Source organism: Clupea harengus, chromosome 3, assembly GCF_900700415.2.
Source record: "Clupea harengus chromosome 3, Ch_v2.0.2, whole genome shotgun sequence".
Classification (NCBI taxonomy): domain Eukaryota; kingdom Metazoa; phylum Chordata; class Actinopteri; order Clupeiformes; family Clupeidae; genus Clupea; species Clupea harengus.
Genome location: NC_045154.1, coordinates 26,975,433 through 26,990,304, shown reverse-complemented (window position 1 = coordinate 26,990,304; position 14,872 = coordinate 26,975,433). Strand labels below are relative to the sequence as shown.

At 41.8% G+C, this 14,872-nt stretch overlaps 1 protein-coding gene across 1 annotated transcript in view; it reads left to right on the top strand.

Annotated features, from left to right (window-relative positions):
* nell2a (neural EGFL like 2a) overlaps positions 1-14,672 on the top strand; it is a 55,754-nt gene extending 41,082 nt beyond the window's left edge. The window contains exons 16-20 of the mRNA XM_012837356.3: positions 4,193-4,333; positions 7,947-8,140; positions 9,393-9,569; positions 13,569-13,793; positions 14,147-14,672. Coding sequence (XP_012692810.2) covers positions 4,193-4,333; positions 7,947-8,140; positions 9,393-9,569; positions 13,569-13,793; positions 14,147-14,188 — 779 coding nt within the window. The 3' untranslated portion in view covers positions 14,189-14,672. The remainder of the gene's footprint in view (positions 1-4,192; positions 4,334-7,946; positions 8,141-9,392; positions 9,570-13,568; positions 13,794-14,146) is intronic.
* The last annotated feature ends 200 nt before the right edge of the window (positions 14,673-14,872 follow it).

Below are 14,872 nucleotides of genomic sequence, written 5' to 3'. Positions count from 1 at the left end.
TTTCACATAAGGTCATTTACGTGGGAAACAGATGATGTGTCATTGGAACAGTCATTGTTTGGGAATGAATTTTTGCCTCCATGGTGCAGGCCCAGGAACCGGGGGTGCTCTCTGTCAGTCAGTCAGTCAGTCAGGGGAAGGAACAGAGGCAGAGCCTCCTGAGCTGAAGGAATATTTCAGTAACAAGCATAAGGGGGACAGACGCACTTGTTCCGTGTCCTTGGAGAACCGGCTTTAATAGAGTCTTTTTTTTCCAGCTTGTCGCTCAAGATAATGAGAGGAAGAGATGGGTACTTCCCTTCTTTCCCCTTTCCCTTCTATCACCTCTTTTTCACGCTCTCTGTCTTTCTCTCTCTCGCTTTCTCTCTCTCTCTCTCTCTCTCTCTCTCTCTCTCTGCATTCACCCATCAGTTACTGAACAGAGAGCGATATTCCTACAGTGGAAAGCTTCATTCTTCTCCATACGGCTGAGTAGTTTAAAAAATATATTCCTGCAGAAGAAGGGCCTGTGTTCCATCTCCCATTCCCATTCTGCCATCCAGACTCAGGCTCGTAGAGGGTTACAGACTCGACCACACTGAATGCTATGACAAAACATGAATTGCATAATCACGCTTTAAGTGGAGGAGAAATATGATCCCAGGATTTCCGTGGGTAGGGTGTCCAAAGAGCCCCAAGAGGACCCTTGTGGGAGGCACTTGTGATTTTGAACTGTCTCTGGCAGCCCTGGCCACTGAATGCACTGCTGTTTACCATTTATGTTCCAATATGAGAACAGGAGGACGCCTTTTTTTCCCTTTGAAACAGTCCAAGTTCTGTGTGGGTGCCCGTCCGTATGACCACCGCAGTGGGGGGCCACACATTATGCGTTTGTGCACAGTGTTGCTCCAGTCATTTGTTGAATAGAAGAAGGAGGGTATGGTTGTACGTGCGGATTTGCTTTTTATTCTCATGAAATATGTCTATTGTGTTACAAAAGACCAGACCTACCCATTTAGCTGTATAGATTGTCGTCAGTTTGTCCGATAAAGCAGGGTACAAGCAAATTATTTGTTTCCTTTGACTTGACGAACCAACAGTTACTCACTACAATTGACTTTACAACAAAGTCACACTTTCTTACCTTTATATGCAGGCCCTACATTCATAGATTTTCATTATTTGTTAGGTAAAAGAATGTTACATATAGATATTACTGGTATATTTAGAATACCAGGTTGACTAGGTGGTTATAAATAGGAGAGTAACGCAACTTATTTTCATGTTTTAGTCATCTGACAGCAGTCAAAATAATTCAAATACTTTTATTTTTGCTGGAAAGCACACAAGGCAGGCAGCTTTTCATTTTCAAAGACTGTACTCTGTCAACCCAACTGCCCCACAAAGAGCTTGATATATCTCACCTTTTTAAAGATGGGATAAGCTTTCATGAATAGCATTACTCTCTTCCTTGAGCTTGAAACACACCCACGGTCTAAAAGAGTATGGACATAGAGGTTTCCGTAGTGCTCCTGACTAAATTGCTACGGTGCTAAGGATGATTGCAGTTACAAACACAGGCACTGCTGAGTCTCTTCACCAAAGGGGAATGCATTGGCGAGCGCATGTGATTTGTTGTGAGATCACTGCACTTCTGGATTCTTGTAGATCATCCTCCCAGACACAGCTAAGGTTAATAGTGCATTCATCAAATCACCCTGAGGCCACCAGAAGCATCACATATTATAGTCTGCCCTTTTTCATGTGATGAGGTGTTCGTCCACAGATACTCTAATCAGTGATGAAGGAAGTCAAAAAATACCTTTTAAAAAGTCATTATTTAACAAAGGACGACATAGTTAATTTCAATGAAATGTTATCATTAATATGATTGCTTAATTAATTAATGTATTATAACTTTGTGTTACAAAATCTGTGACAGCTCATATCAAAGGCAACTTATGTGGTAATGAGTATTGTAGTAGATGAATGAATTAACAGAACTTTGTTTTTCTTTTGGAAGTTTGTCCATGAGGTGTAAGGGTAGGTCCAAAGTGACTTTCAACCTACACCATCAATGTGTGATGGGTGCATAATCTTGCAAAACGTGCAAAGCCTCATTAGCCCCTGGTGCATAATCCTATTAGTTCGATGGCAGGATTGAATGTGTTTTCGCCTGGTCTGGGGAAATGGGAGATTGGCGAGTCAGGGAAGCCATTTTCCTAATGAGCGGCCCTGATAATGTATCACGAAAAAATCATAAAGAAGCCATCGCTGCCTTTATGGACACATTTAATCACTGTGCAACGTAGGGCCGACCATTTATCCTCCCTGTGTAATCACAAGCTTATCCCCCCTCATCTGTTCTCTACATTCTAATTGAAAACCATCTGAAATATTGTTTTCCTCATTCATAAATCCTGTTGTTTGAATAATCCTGAATGTTTTTCAGCCACGGCCCCACAGCGAGTCACATGTTGTCAGACTATGATTATGAAACATGAAGCCTTTAGGAGGCTTTAAAAAGGATTTATTCTTCTAAATTTCTACTAAGATCATGCAGCATCCATTATTGCATATTAAGGGTACCTTTAAAAAGTGAGGGGAAAGTGACTGCCTTAATTTCTTAATCAGTTTCATGTGGTAGCCAACCTCCAAATGCTCCCTCAGGCACTTCTCTTGGAATATTTCCTTGAAAAGTAAGGATATTTAAAGGGAAAATCTGAGGGTGTCTGTTGTATAGCAGTTGCTGGGGAGAATTGCAAATCAGAGAAGCACATTGGAAATAGGTGCATTAGGATCTGCAAGAAATACCGTATAGCTGTCGGCCCGACTGAGCCTTTGAGAGAAATGTTTTTGTTCAGTGTTTTTTTTTTTTGTACAAAAATGTTTTTGTTCACTCTAGCATGCCAAGGTTATTCAACTGCCTCTAAATTAAAAATTCTTATTTATACCTCTTAGATCTCATAGCTCACAAATCTATTCAATATTCCTGCATGTCAGCTAAACAAAAAAAAACTCCTCTGAAACTTTCAACCTTGACTTTTAAAATGGGGGTCTTGACTGTGTTCATTTACTGCATGAATAATGTGGTGGATGGATACACAGCGAGTTCGCTCTGCAATTCCACAGAGAGATGTTGACACAAGATATTTGAGCAAAATCTCTGGTATTTCTAAAGAGATCGCATTCATGTTTAATTTATGATTCATGTGTCATTTAAATGTGTTACTTCAGAGCAGTGCAAGTACATTAAGCGCTAAACAGGATTGCAATAGAAATATAATAATTTCAAACTAGCACATTCTTGGAGGGCTTACATCTTGAAATCCCACCAATAGTGTTTTCAGACATTGTCAAGTGAAAAAAAGCTTTATAGTTTAGAAACTTGTGAAACATTATACTGACAAGTCTAAAGTAGTTTTTATAAGTATAAATACTCTGTCTGTTGTAGCTGATGTCACTCACATTTCCGATCTGATTAGATTATTATTTCAGTGTTGTGTGAACATTCTGATTTACACATTTATAGTCTTTTGTTGAGCATAGCCTCCCCTCTAGAGAACATTATGCTAAGTCGATAAAGGCATGCAGAGCTCATCACAATCTGGCCACGATACTTATCAGGCAGAGTAGCAAGTCAATAGCAGACAGGGGGGGCCTCAAGGGTGAGTTGAGAAATGTAGTCACTTGGCCAACACTGTAAACCCTGTCCTAACCCGATCCTCTGTGGTGCTTAGAAAAACAACACTCAAGCACTCCCAGAAGTATACGTCGACCTCAAGGGCAAATCCTATTTAGAGTTATCTAAGGGGCATTCTGTTTGAGATCTAACATCTGAAGAATTTTACTGAAGAAGAGAGAGGTGCTCTGTCAGACTTTTTTTCTCATGCACACGGAGATGTGATCAGTGGGTTCAGGGCAGTATGGATTCTCAGTGATGGAGTTGGCATTTTGAAATCCCTTACACCCAATATTAGTGTAGAGAAAACTTTGTGGGTGACACTGAGGGCATATGGCAAAAGTTGCACATGAGTTTCTCCAATGATTTGTCTTGACCATACAGTAAAGCCCTTTGATTTCCCCTGACCTGCTCTGCCTGTCCGGTAGTGACAGTGAGTTGTGATTAGAAAAGAAGACTGTGAAGAAGATGCTATGGTATTATACCCAATGCTCCTCATAAGCCCCGCGGCCATCCCCTTCTCTCCCACAGATATCGATGAGTGCTCCACCGGATTGGTGGAGTGCGACAGCCGAGCCTCGTGCGTCAACCTGCCTGGCTGGTACCACTGCGAATGCCACGACGGCTACCATGACAACGGGATGTTCTCGGTCAGTGGAGAGTCCTGTGAAGGTAAGATGTTCACACCTAATACCCAAAGCTCATCATTAATACATACATCTGCCTCTCTAGCTACACGTGCCCTGGTGCAGACTCCTGCATACTGAAACATCATGATATAAAAACATAAGCAGGTACAGTATACTGTATGTCAAAAGTTTAGGCCAACCCACTAATGACTTCATGACCTACTTCTCATTCTCTAAATCTTCACGTGAGGTGTGTTTAGGAGATCTTACAAGCACATGGCGTCTCTCCACTTCCTACCAGTGCTCAACCTCAGAAATGAACCTTCACATTAGAGGAGGTTGGCATTAGTGGAAAGGGATGTGTATCCAGATGTGCATGATTTGAAACATTTTCTGGGGGAGGGTGTTTTGTGTTTACTTGCACGAGTGCTTTGACAGAGAGTCTAACTTTCAAGAATTTTGTGTCATATGAATCCCCAGCCTTCTAAACCATCTCACCCCAGCAAATCATCTCACAGTTTAAGCACCATATAAGTTGTCCACATTGTGCTCCTTTGATATTGCGCTTTCCTCCAAGAGGTGAAATCATTCAAAAACTCCCATCATAGATAATCAATCCTCTGTCACAGGCTGCTTTGATGACATTGTATTCTTTCATGATAGTTTGCTCAACAAATGCTAACATACATTGGGCAGCACGGTGGCTCAGTGGTTAGCACTGTCGCCTCACAGCAAGAAGGCCCTGGGTTCGCATCCCGGTCCTTCCAGGTCGTTCCAGGTCCTTTCTGTGTGGAGTTTGCATGTTCTCCCCGTGCCTGCGTGGGTCTACTCCGGGTACTCCGGTTTCCCCCACCATCATAAAGACATGCATTGTATGAATATGAATGAATGTTGGTGGTGGTCGGAGGGGCCGTTGGCGCTGATTGGCAGCCACGCTTCTGTCAGTCTGCCCCAGGGCAGCTGTGGCTACTGAGGTAGCTTACCACCACCGGTATGACTGTGTGTGTACTGGTCTCTGGACTCTGTAAAGCGACTTCGGGTATATAGAGAAGCGCTATATAAAATTGAATTGATTGATTGATACATTTTGTGCCACACTTTCTGTCATTGTTTTTGCATCAACCATATTACCTTCCACTGTGGAAAGCATGTTTGGAAAGTGAACTTGATATTAGACCATGCGTGCCACTGTTAGGCCATACTGAAGCACACTTTCAATACTGTTATATGATTTATTGACGAGTGGCAAAATAATGAGTTTTTAACATAATGCTCTAAAATCATGCTTTTCATTTAGTCCACTGGTCATACTTCACCCGAGTATAATCATTTGTTCCTTCAAAATAATTCTATGCTAAGCCTTCCCCATAAGATTTATGAGCTTGTATGTGGGTATGAATGCACTTATAGAAGTGACACAGAGGGAATGGTAATCATTGTAATTTCACATTTGTAAAGCATTTGCCATTTTTGCCAGCATGTAAGAAAAGGTTTATAAATGTGATTTTTAAAATCCACACTATTTCTGAAGTTGACTTTTTCTGGTATTACACTGAACATTCTTTTGGCCGTAATGGGCCCTAAGTTCATAGTGTGAACGGGCTTCATGCAGTAAGAATAGGAGTGGATAGCTACATTTGCTCATTTTATTTCACACAGGGCAGGGTGCAATCAAGCATAAATGGGTTAAGTCAGGGGTTTTCAACTGGTTTTGTCCCAGGGACCACCATTCTGACTAAAAAGCCTATAACACTTAAATATGTGAAATTATCAGGGTACATCGCTAGCCGCCACCACGCCCCCTCCCCCTGCACAGATATTCTGCCTATAAGACGATATTTTCACGATATTCAAGAGTAATCGGGAAATGTGTTGAAATATCAAAGTGTATTTATAAAAAAAAAAAAATTCAATGGTGAACTGATCAACATAGGCTCATGTCGCGGACCCCCTGCAATGCCGCCGCGGACCACCAGGGGGCCACGGACCCCCTGTTGAAAACCCCTGGGTTAAGTTATTAGCAGGGGGTGTGGCAATCAAGACATTCTTTATCAGCCAATCACAATGGTTCAACCATACCTTATTGACATTCACACAGAGCTCAGTGCATTTCCGGTCCAAACGTAAAATATTTTTTGGGACTGGCAGGAGAAATTAATTTAACTATAAACCTGTCTCTGTATGAAATGCATAGTATGTGTTTTATTTACCTTACTAATAGGAATAAACACTTGATCAAAATATGCTTTCCAAGGAAACAGCTGTTCTGCTAACTGATCCCTCCTTTGATGCGTGCAATCTGCCCAGTTGTCATCTCCCGCTGCTGGTACAAGCAGTTAGGCCTCCCGTTGCAGTGCTCTAGCTAATGTGTAATGTGTGTGAAATGTTTTGCCATTCACGATCCATGGCAATATTGTGTAAAACACAACATGCCACAAGAAAGCACTGACTTCCTGAGGGGCTGTTTTGTAATGTGTCACCTGACCTGCCCAAGCATCTGAAACGCATTTTTTAACAGGCCAAATCAAATGTTCGCTCAATCACAGACCTGGCGCTTAACAACGCAATATTCAATTGGCATTGCTGCTGAGTCGTTGGCATATTTTATGGCGTGATAAACCACAGGCGTAACGGATAGCCATTGTCTCCTAACAGCCATCCATCCAAAGGCACAACGGCCCGGAAGGCTGCAAGAACACCTGAAAATGAAATGAAAAAGTTGTGTGGAGCCAGGATAGTTGGCGTACACATGAGTAACCTTACAATTTGCATCACAGATCGCTTGAACATTGATGGAATGAAACCCAATTTACATAGATATGCCCGTGGACCAAGGCACTGCTAAAATGTATTCCATAACCTGTGGACATTGACATTCAAGACAGTACTACCCCACATAATAATAATAATAATAATAATAAAACTGTATTTATATAGCACCTTTCATGCAAAAGAATGCAGCTCAAAGTGCACATAGAAAAAATAAGTAAAAAAGTTAACAACAGCATTTTCCTTACTTGCTTTTCCAATTAGCAAGATTTTTTTCTACGTATCTTGAGGCTATTTTTATAAATTTGTTAAGGCAGAACACAGTCATTGCCTACCAAATAAATGTGCTATATGGGGATATAGGGCTTCAGAGTCAGAGCAATGGTTATAGGAATATTTTGTTATATCTGCCCTTCAGTTAATCAGACTTTATCGATTATATCCATTGTGTAATATGCATGTTTATACAGTAAATGCACTTGTTGTGCTCTATAACCTAGAGGAACATGAAGGAGGTTGACTTTAAATGAGAGTTGGTCGTTTGTGCTTTTTAGAAAGTTTCAAGTAAATGGTATTGGTTTAAAGGAACTCATTTATACACGGAACTCCCACGTCTGTGCGCGGACCCTTCCATGTCTGCGCTCAGCTCTTGCTCATGTTATCAAATGACCAAAATGATTTTGCCAAATTACTAAATTAGCTTTAGGTCATGCACGGCAGACTTTGTGTGTTGCCAGCTGCGTTTATCAGTCAATGAAATGACGGCCCAATGTGTGGATTCTTTCAATGCATGACCCATACGATTTGTGTTGAAGACAGAACAATTGTGTGATCACTATTTTGGATATACACCAGTGTTTATGTCTTTTCCTCTCTGTCTTGTTCAGATGTGGATGAATGTCAAACAGGGAGGACTACATGTGCCAATGACACAGTCTGCTTTAATCTGGATGGTGGATACGACTGTAGATGCCCTCATGGTCACAACTGTTCTGGCGATTGTATCCATGACAGCAAAGTCAAGCACAGTGGCCAGATCTGGATGCTGGAGAATGACAGGTGTTCCGTCTGTTCGTGCCAGGTGAGTGTAGGACCAACTGTGGATTATACTTCAGTGACGCTTGTAATTGTGCATCTGATATGGGTGTAGAGGTACTTAAGGGTGTCACACAAAATGTATAAATGTAAATGCCCTGTCATGTGAAGGCATTTCTGTTTTAGATGTAGGGAGGTCTCACACACACACTCATTGACGAAGGGTAGTCACATATTTAGGGGCCCATGTCTATTCTTGATTGTTCTCCCATATGATCCATAAGGGAGGTCACATCTGTTCAGTTTCATTAATGTTGAGTCTGATCATGTTTCGCAATCAAGTATTTTAATTACTGTAAAAATGATTTCTTGTGTCTTAAAGAAAAGGAAAAAAAAGATGAGTCCCAGGTATTGAATTATCAAGCGTCCAATTATTCATGTCATTATTGAAGACAGAAGGAAAAGTAATTTCCAATTAGGTGGCTCACTTTAATTGATTGAAATCCGGGGGGCAACTGCCACTCAAAATTAGTGACATTGAGCGGTTGGGTGAATAGGAGCATAAACATGTAATTGGCTGTTAGTGAGAATGCGTTCCGCTCTCTGGAAGGATCACAATGTTTTCCAAGCAGTCGAACGGTCAAGGTCAAGAGGGTTACAGTGCTGAATCTGGTGGAAGTGTTGTAGGCAAGCTGTGCCCAAGGGCAAAAGCAGTAGGCTAATGATAGAGTGAGTGGTGTGGAGCACAGCGGGGCTTGAGAGACCTGTGATTGTGGATGTGGATGTCTCCATGGATCAAAAAGCCCGTGGAGCGGTAGTTTGTGGCAGGATGTACTGACATGCAAGCACAAATGCATCACCTTATGAGGGAAGGTTTGGTGGGTGGAGGGCTGCAGTAATAAAAAAATCTTTGTCCTCGTTAAAATAATGATTTACGACACCTTCGTCCTGATCTTCTATTGATGCTTTTTTGCACTATTTCTACTCCATTTGCCGGTCCATTGCCAAGGGTGTATTTTTGACATTAATAGTGAATTCAATATTGTACAGTCTTTTATGTTCCAACCTTTAAAAATTGGCATTTGAATGAAATCTTAGCCCCTAATTTCTAGCTAGTGTTAACGTGTACAATAGAGTAAATGATCTGTTCAAACCTCAGCAATGTTAACCTTTGTTAATAGAGCCCTTTGGAATAAACTTCACCTTACAAAAGTCATTCTCTCTCTCTCTCTCTCTCTCTCTCTCTCTCTCTCTCTCTCTCTCTCTCTCTCTCTCTCTTCCCTTGTGGCTGTGTGTAGAGTGGTATGGTGATGTGCCGGAGGATGGTGTGTGACTGTGAGAACCCCACGGTGGACCTCTTCTGCTGTCCGGAGTGCGACCCACGGCTGAGCAGCCAGTGTCTGCACCAGAACGGCCTACTGACCTACGGCAGCGGAGACACCTGGGTGGAGAACTGCCAGCAGTGTCAGTGCCTGGTGAGGGACACACGCCACGTCACGCTGACATGACCTGACACTTACTGACTAATTGGAATTCACAATGTATTTGACCTTTGGTGTTATCATTTATACATAGTTCTGCAATACAACATTGTCTTCTTTGGTGCAGCAGTGCTGTGTGAATAAGGTGACGACAATGTGAAAGAAAAATGAGGTAGAATATATCTAGCTGCTAGAACCGATAAGCTTTTTTTTCCTTTATGTAAGAGAAGAAGTATTTTTGGAAAAGCTTTTCATTTCGTCTTGTCACAATACCTGTGTAACTGCTATAGAAATGAAAGGGGAAAGGGGGGCTGCATCTCTTTCTGAATCCTCTCCTCCCATCCACCTTTTGAATGTCTTCCCTCCCCTGCTGTGTTCCCGAGCACAAATGAACCCCTTACAAGACTCTCACACTGACAATACCAGGCGGCTTCCTGTCCTCAGAAAAGAGCTCAGGGATGTAAGCCCAGCGCCCGCCATATGTTTATTAAATGCAAATGTCAGGCTTGGCATTGTCACAGTGGGAAGGAACACTCGGAGTACTTACTTTTTTTTTTTTTTTTATAAACCCCCCCCCCCCCACCTCCGAGCTGGCGCGCACAAATCATCTTGACCGCCCCCCGTGCCAGCGCCCCTCTCTGTGCCGTGTGGTGTGTGAGCGAGGTGTGCCTTTGTTCTGCCCCACTAACCAGATCAAATAGCCTGCCGACACCCAGCCCTTTGGATTAGCATATGAATGCAGATAGGCAGAGATTGGTTGCGGCAGGATGTCACTTTGGAAGGGGCATGGATTGTGCCCAGGCCATAAACTAATGTGCAAGAGAGGAGACTTAAAAGAGAGAGAGAGAGAGAGAGACGGTGAGAGAATGAAAAAAGAAAAAAGAGAGATGAAAGTGGAGTTAGAGTGGGCAGTGCCAGTTGAAACACAGTCTACCCGTGGAAGCGCCACAGACACTGGGCAACGGCATTAAATCAACAGAAAAACCTGAAAGAGAGAAAAGTGTCAAAAGGAAAGTGGGAAGTGGGAGAGGAGAGAAGGACCATCAGAGAGGATGGAAGAGAGAGGGAGGAGAGCAAAGGATGAGCAAGGTAGAGAAGAGGGGAGATGAAAGTGAAATGTGTGTGTGTGTGTGTGTGTGTGTGTGTGTGTGTGTGTGTGTGTGTGTGTGTGTGTGTGTGTCTGTGTGTGTGTCTGTGTGTGTGTGTGTGAAGTGATCTCTGAGTGGGCCACTGGACTACAGCTGCCGAGCAGGTCCTGGGCTTCTTTTTAAGCACCGGTTCTGAGACGGGTTTGCGAAGCTCAGAGAGAGATCAGTCCCAGATAAGTGCCGTCCCAAAGGTGCCTCACTCAGTACAGGGCTAAATTTGGACTCATTCAGAGGAACGAACCGCCCTTGCTAACAGTCAGGGTTGGAAACTAAAGTGTGTGTGACTACAGTATCATTTGATGTCTTGTCACTTGGGAATGCTGAAGATCTATGAAAGAGAGTATATTTCAAATGTTCTCAAAACTTAAACTGCTAGTAGGCCCTATCAGTAATTAATGGCTCATGTAAATCAAGATTATAATAGCTCGTTCCCTTAAGAAACCAAATATAACGTATTCCACAAATGTAGTCATGAAATGTGTTGTGAAGTCTATGTGAATTGTAGCTTGTGTTGAGAAATAGAACCCTGTACATGGGAGACCAAGGTCAGCTGGCATGAGGTGGCCAAAACCCTAAAAGAGACCACACTGAAATGATTGGTTACGATGTTCCCTTGCCAGAAGCACTCATAAACCAAATGTCACCCAATAAATGTGGTCATCCTTGAGCAACCTAGTCCGGCAATGCGCCGATAAAAAAAATTGTTAAATAAATAAATAGAATGAAAACAAAGCATAGCAGATGTCTGGCCTGCTACATGTTTTGCCCAGTGTAATGCAATTTCACTCGTGGTAGTGCAGTTTGGGTTTTGTAACCCAGTCGTCCAAAGAATTAAATCATTTGTTGTCACAAAGTATTGCTGGAGGTCTCATTGCACAGTTGAGGAGAACAAACATGCCCCAGTTATGCCTTGCCTTCGGATTCACACGGCATTACCACTAATGCTCTTGTTTAACATCTAAATACCACTTCAGAGGTGAAATGCTAAATACAGCTTCCTAAAAAGCATTAGTGTCATAGAAATACAATTATCCAGAGAAAACAATCCTGAATTGCGCATCACCTTTGTCTTGCATTAGTTTCATTTTATGTATGAATTTGCCCAGGTGGAATATAGCAGTTAATACATATGAAGAGCATCCGGGGGCATTGTGACTGTATAACCATTTCTGTGAACACTTTCTATGAACCCAGTATTCATAAAGCATCATAAAAACATTCATAAATGTTTTCATAATGCATCATAACAGCTAACATAAGTCTATATAACTATAAATAGTAATGACTGCACTCATAAAGCATTACAGTGCTGTAGTAAAAGGCCTAACATCTTGAGGTACCACATCTATTCTAAGCTTGTATGGAGTCACACATGGGTCCATAAACAGCATTTGGTAAATAAATTGTTGACATAAAGCAAAGAAGTAAAAGAAGCATTATTATGCATTCCGATACTTCAAGCTTTAAGGGCTTATACTATTAGATTGTAACGCATGGTAATGCAACGGTTACCCTTGAGCAGGCTGTTGTTTTTTTTCCTCAGTCTCACTGTTCAGTGTCACCTGATATTTTAAGTTTCAGTAGATGATGTCTGAACATTGAATTCATAGTACAGGTGTACAGGTGTACATGTGTAAAGTCTTGTGCAGTCAGAAATGTATCTTCAAATATCAAATGATTCTGTCTCCTGCATTATTAGTTTCGGACTATTCGTTTTTGATGCTTAGGTTCCTTAGCATAGCCAGATCAGGTCACACGGTATGTTCAGCGGTACACATGCAAATGAATCACACAATGGCTGTTTCACAGCTGAACCCTGTTGTGTGTTCGTGTATTCGGATACTGTGTCATGACTTCTAGATAGTGCTATAGGGCATTTGTAATGAGTATCGGGAGATCAGTGGATCTCAGCCTGGCCCACCTCTGCTGTGAATAATGAAGATCCTTCTGCATAATGTGCTGGGCTTCCATTTTGTGTGAACACTTCTGCTCTAGTCCCACAAGGGCGCTGTCACTCAAATGTTTACACTCAACATTAATGCAGGCAGTGTGCATTAATGCACTCCCCGTACTGTATGGCGTACACTGCAGCTATAAAGAAATAATGTATGGCTTTCCTAGTCTTGTGTAATGCTTGGGGCCATTACAATATTTTGACAGTGTCAAAATGTGTCTACAGGATTGTGCGTGTGTTTATGTGAGTCCACAGTTTCCGTGTGCTCTGGAGGTGTAAAGTACTAAGGATTGCAGAATGAAAATGTTAGCAGAAGTAGGTCATGCTGAACTAAATCATAGCTTAGCCAAGATCTATCAAGTTGGCCAAAATATATGGCCTGCATTCACCAGGCTTATTGGAATAGTAAGGAAAAATCCAATAAAGCTTTCTCGGGCAAAAGTTTTTCATGATTAATGGAGTAGGTAGACCAAGGGGCCATTGGGTAGGCTGCTGGAAAATGCAGAAAAGCATAGCTGTATGGTATATGGCAGTAGTTCATTGCTGTCTTTACAGATTAATATAGAAGATTCTCTGCAAGGTTTTGGTGACATCTGGATGCATGATACTGCTATTCAATTACATTTTTTTCAGCCTCTGCAGTGAATTACATCCAGACCAGCTTTAGTATACATTAGAACTGGAACATTGCAAATGTAGCAATTACACTGATTGACACAGTATATATTTAAATGCATAATATTGATAAATGAATGCTTGACATAGTAGTTCACTATTTTTCACAGAAAGAAAAGGTCTTTAGAACCTGAGCTTTTACATGGAATATTGTGCAGTAATGAAGTAGAAAGTTGTAGAGAAGTTCCTAAGTCTTTTTTGTGTGTCTGTTTTCAGCAAGGTGAGGTGGACTGCTGGCCTCTCTCCTGTCCCTCTGTGGACTGTGAGTTCACCATAGTTCCTGAGGGCGAGTGCTGCCAACGTTGCGTCACCGATCCGTGCCAGGCCGACACTATCCGCAACGATATCACCAAGACGTGCACAGATGAACACGGCATCAATCGCTTCAGCGGCTCCTCCTGGGTCAAGCATGGCACCGAATGCACACTCTGCCAGTGCAAGGTAAGAATGAAGTAGAAAAGGCTAGCACAAAAGATTTGTGTTAAAGCTTGTATTCTCTCTTTGGGACATTCCTGGTACCATGGGTTTTAAACGTGCTGACAGGAACACTAATGTGTGACTGTAGTGCAGTGGGTACTACAGTCGTGTGCTAACCCTAGTAGACTGATGTGGTCATCGTGTATTAGATTAATATAAGCTCTGGGACCTGGAGCAAGGTAAGGTCATTTGATATCATTCTTCCCCTATCTTGTGAGACCTTTGAGGACGTACACATAATATAGCATGCGGTTTCATTTTGAATAATTAAAAGGTGTAGATCTTCTTGACACTCTCCTCATCTACTGTCTTTTCAGAATGGACACATCTGTTGCTCAGTGGATCCTATGTGCCTTTAGTCCCTCCAAGGCACTGAAGGCATTTGTACAGTCTAGTCCATGTAGAAGAAACTTGCATTTCACTCTCCCCCTCCCTTCCTCCAAACTTTAAATTATACCAAATTTCAAATGTGTATTATACCAAATGGCTGACAAAAGAACCACCTCTACTCATCTCTGCAGCTGAGGGGGACTGTGCATTGAAGATTACAAACTCATTGGAAAACATCATTCTGTAAAATATTATATACAGGCATGACTGTACTAAGTGTAGAAAATGTTTGTTCTGGTTTTTAGTTCTTTTAAAATCCGAAACGGCTATAGCCATTCTAGATAGTGCACTTCAGTGTAGTTCTCATTTAACACATAATGGTGTCTTCTATAGTAAATGGTCCCATATCACTTTTTTTGCTATTGATTTGTTACTTTTTCAAATTTTCAGTTTAACTTATAATATGGCTTGTTATTGTGTGATGGTGAAATAAAGTATTTCCATTTCCATTTACCTTGGAATTGTCATTTTACTCATGCCCAAACAGTGTCCTGCTTCACATTGGGCCTAACTCCCGACTGGCTGTTCTTGACTCTCACGTTACTTAACTTCTTCCTCTTCATCCACAGACATAATACTTTTGAGACCATAACAAATCCCACGAGCTTTAGAAATGCCCTTACCTTCTTCCTCAGACTTGCGGTTTAAAAAAA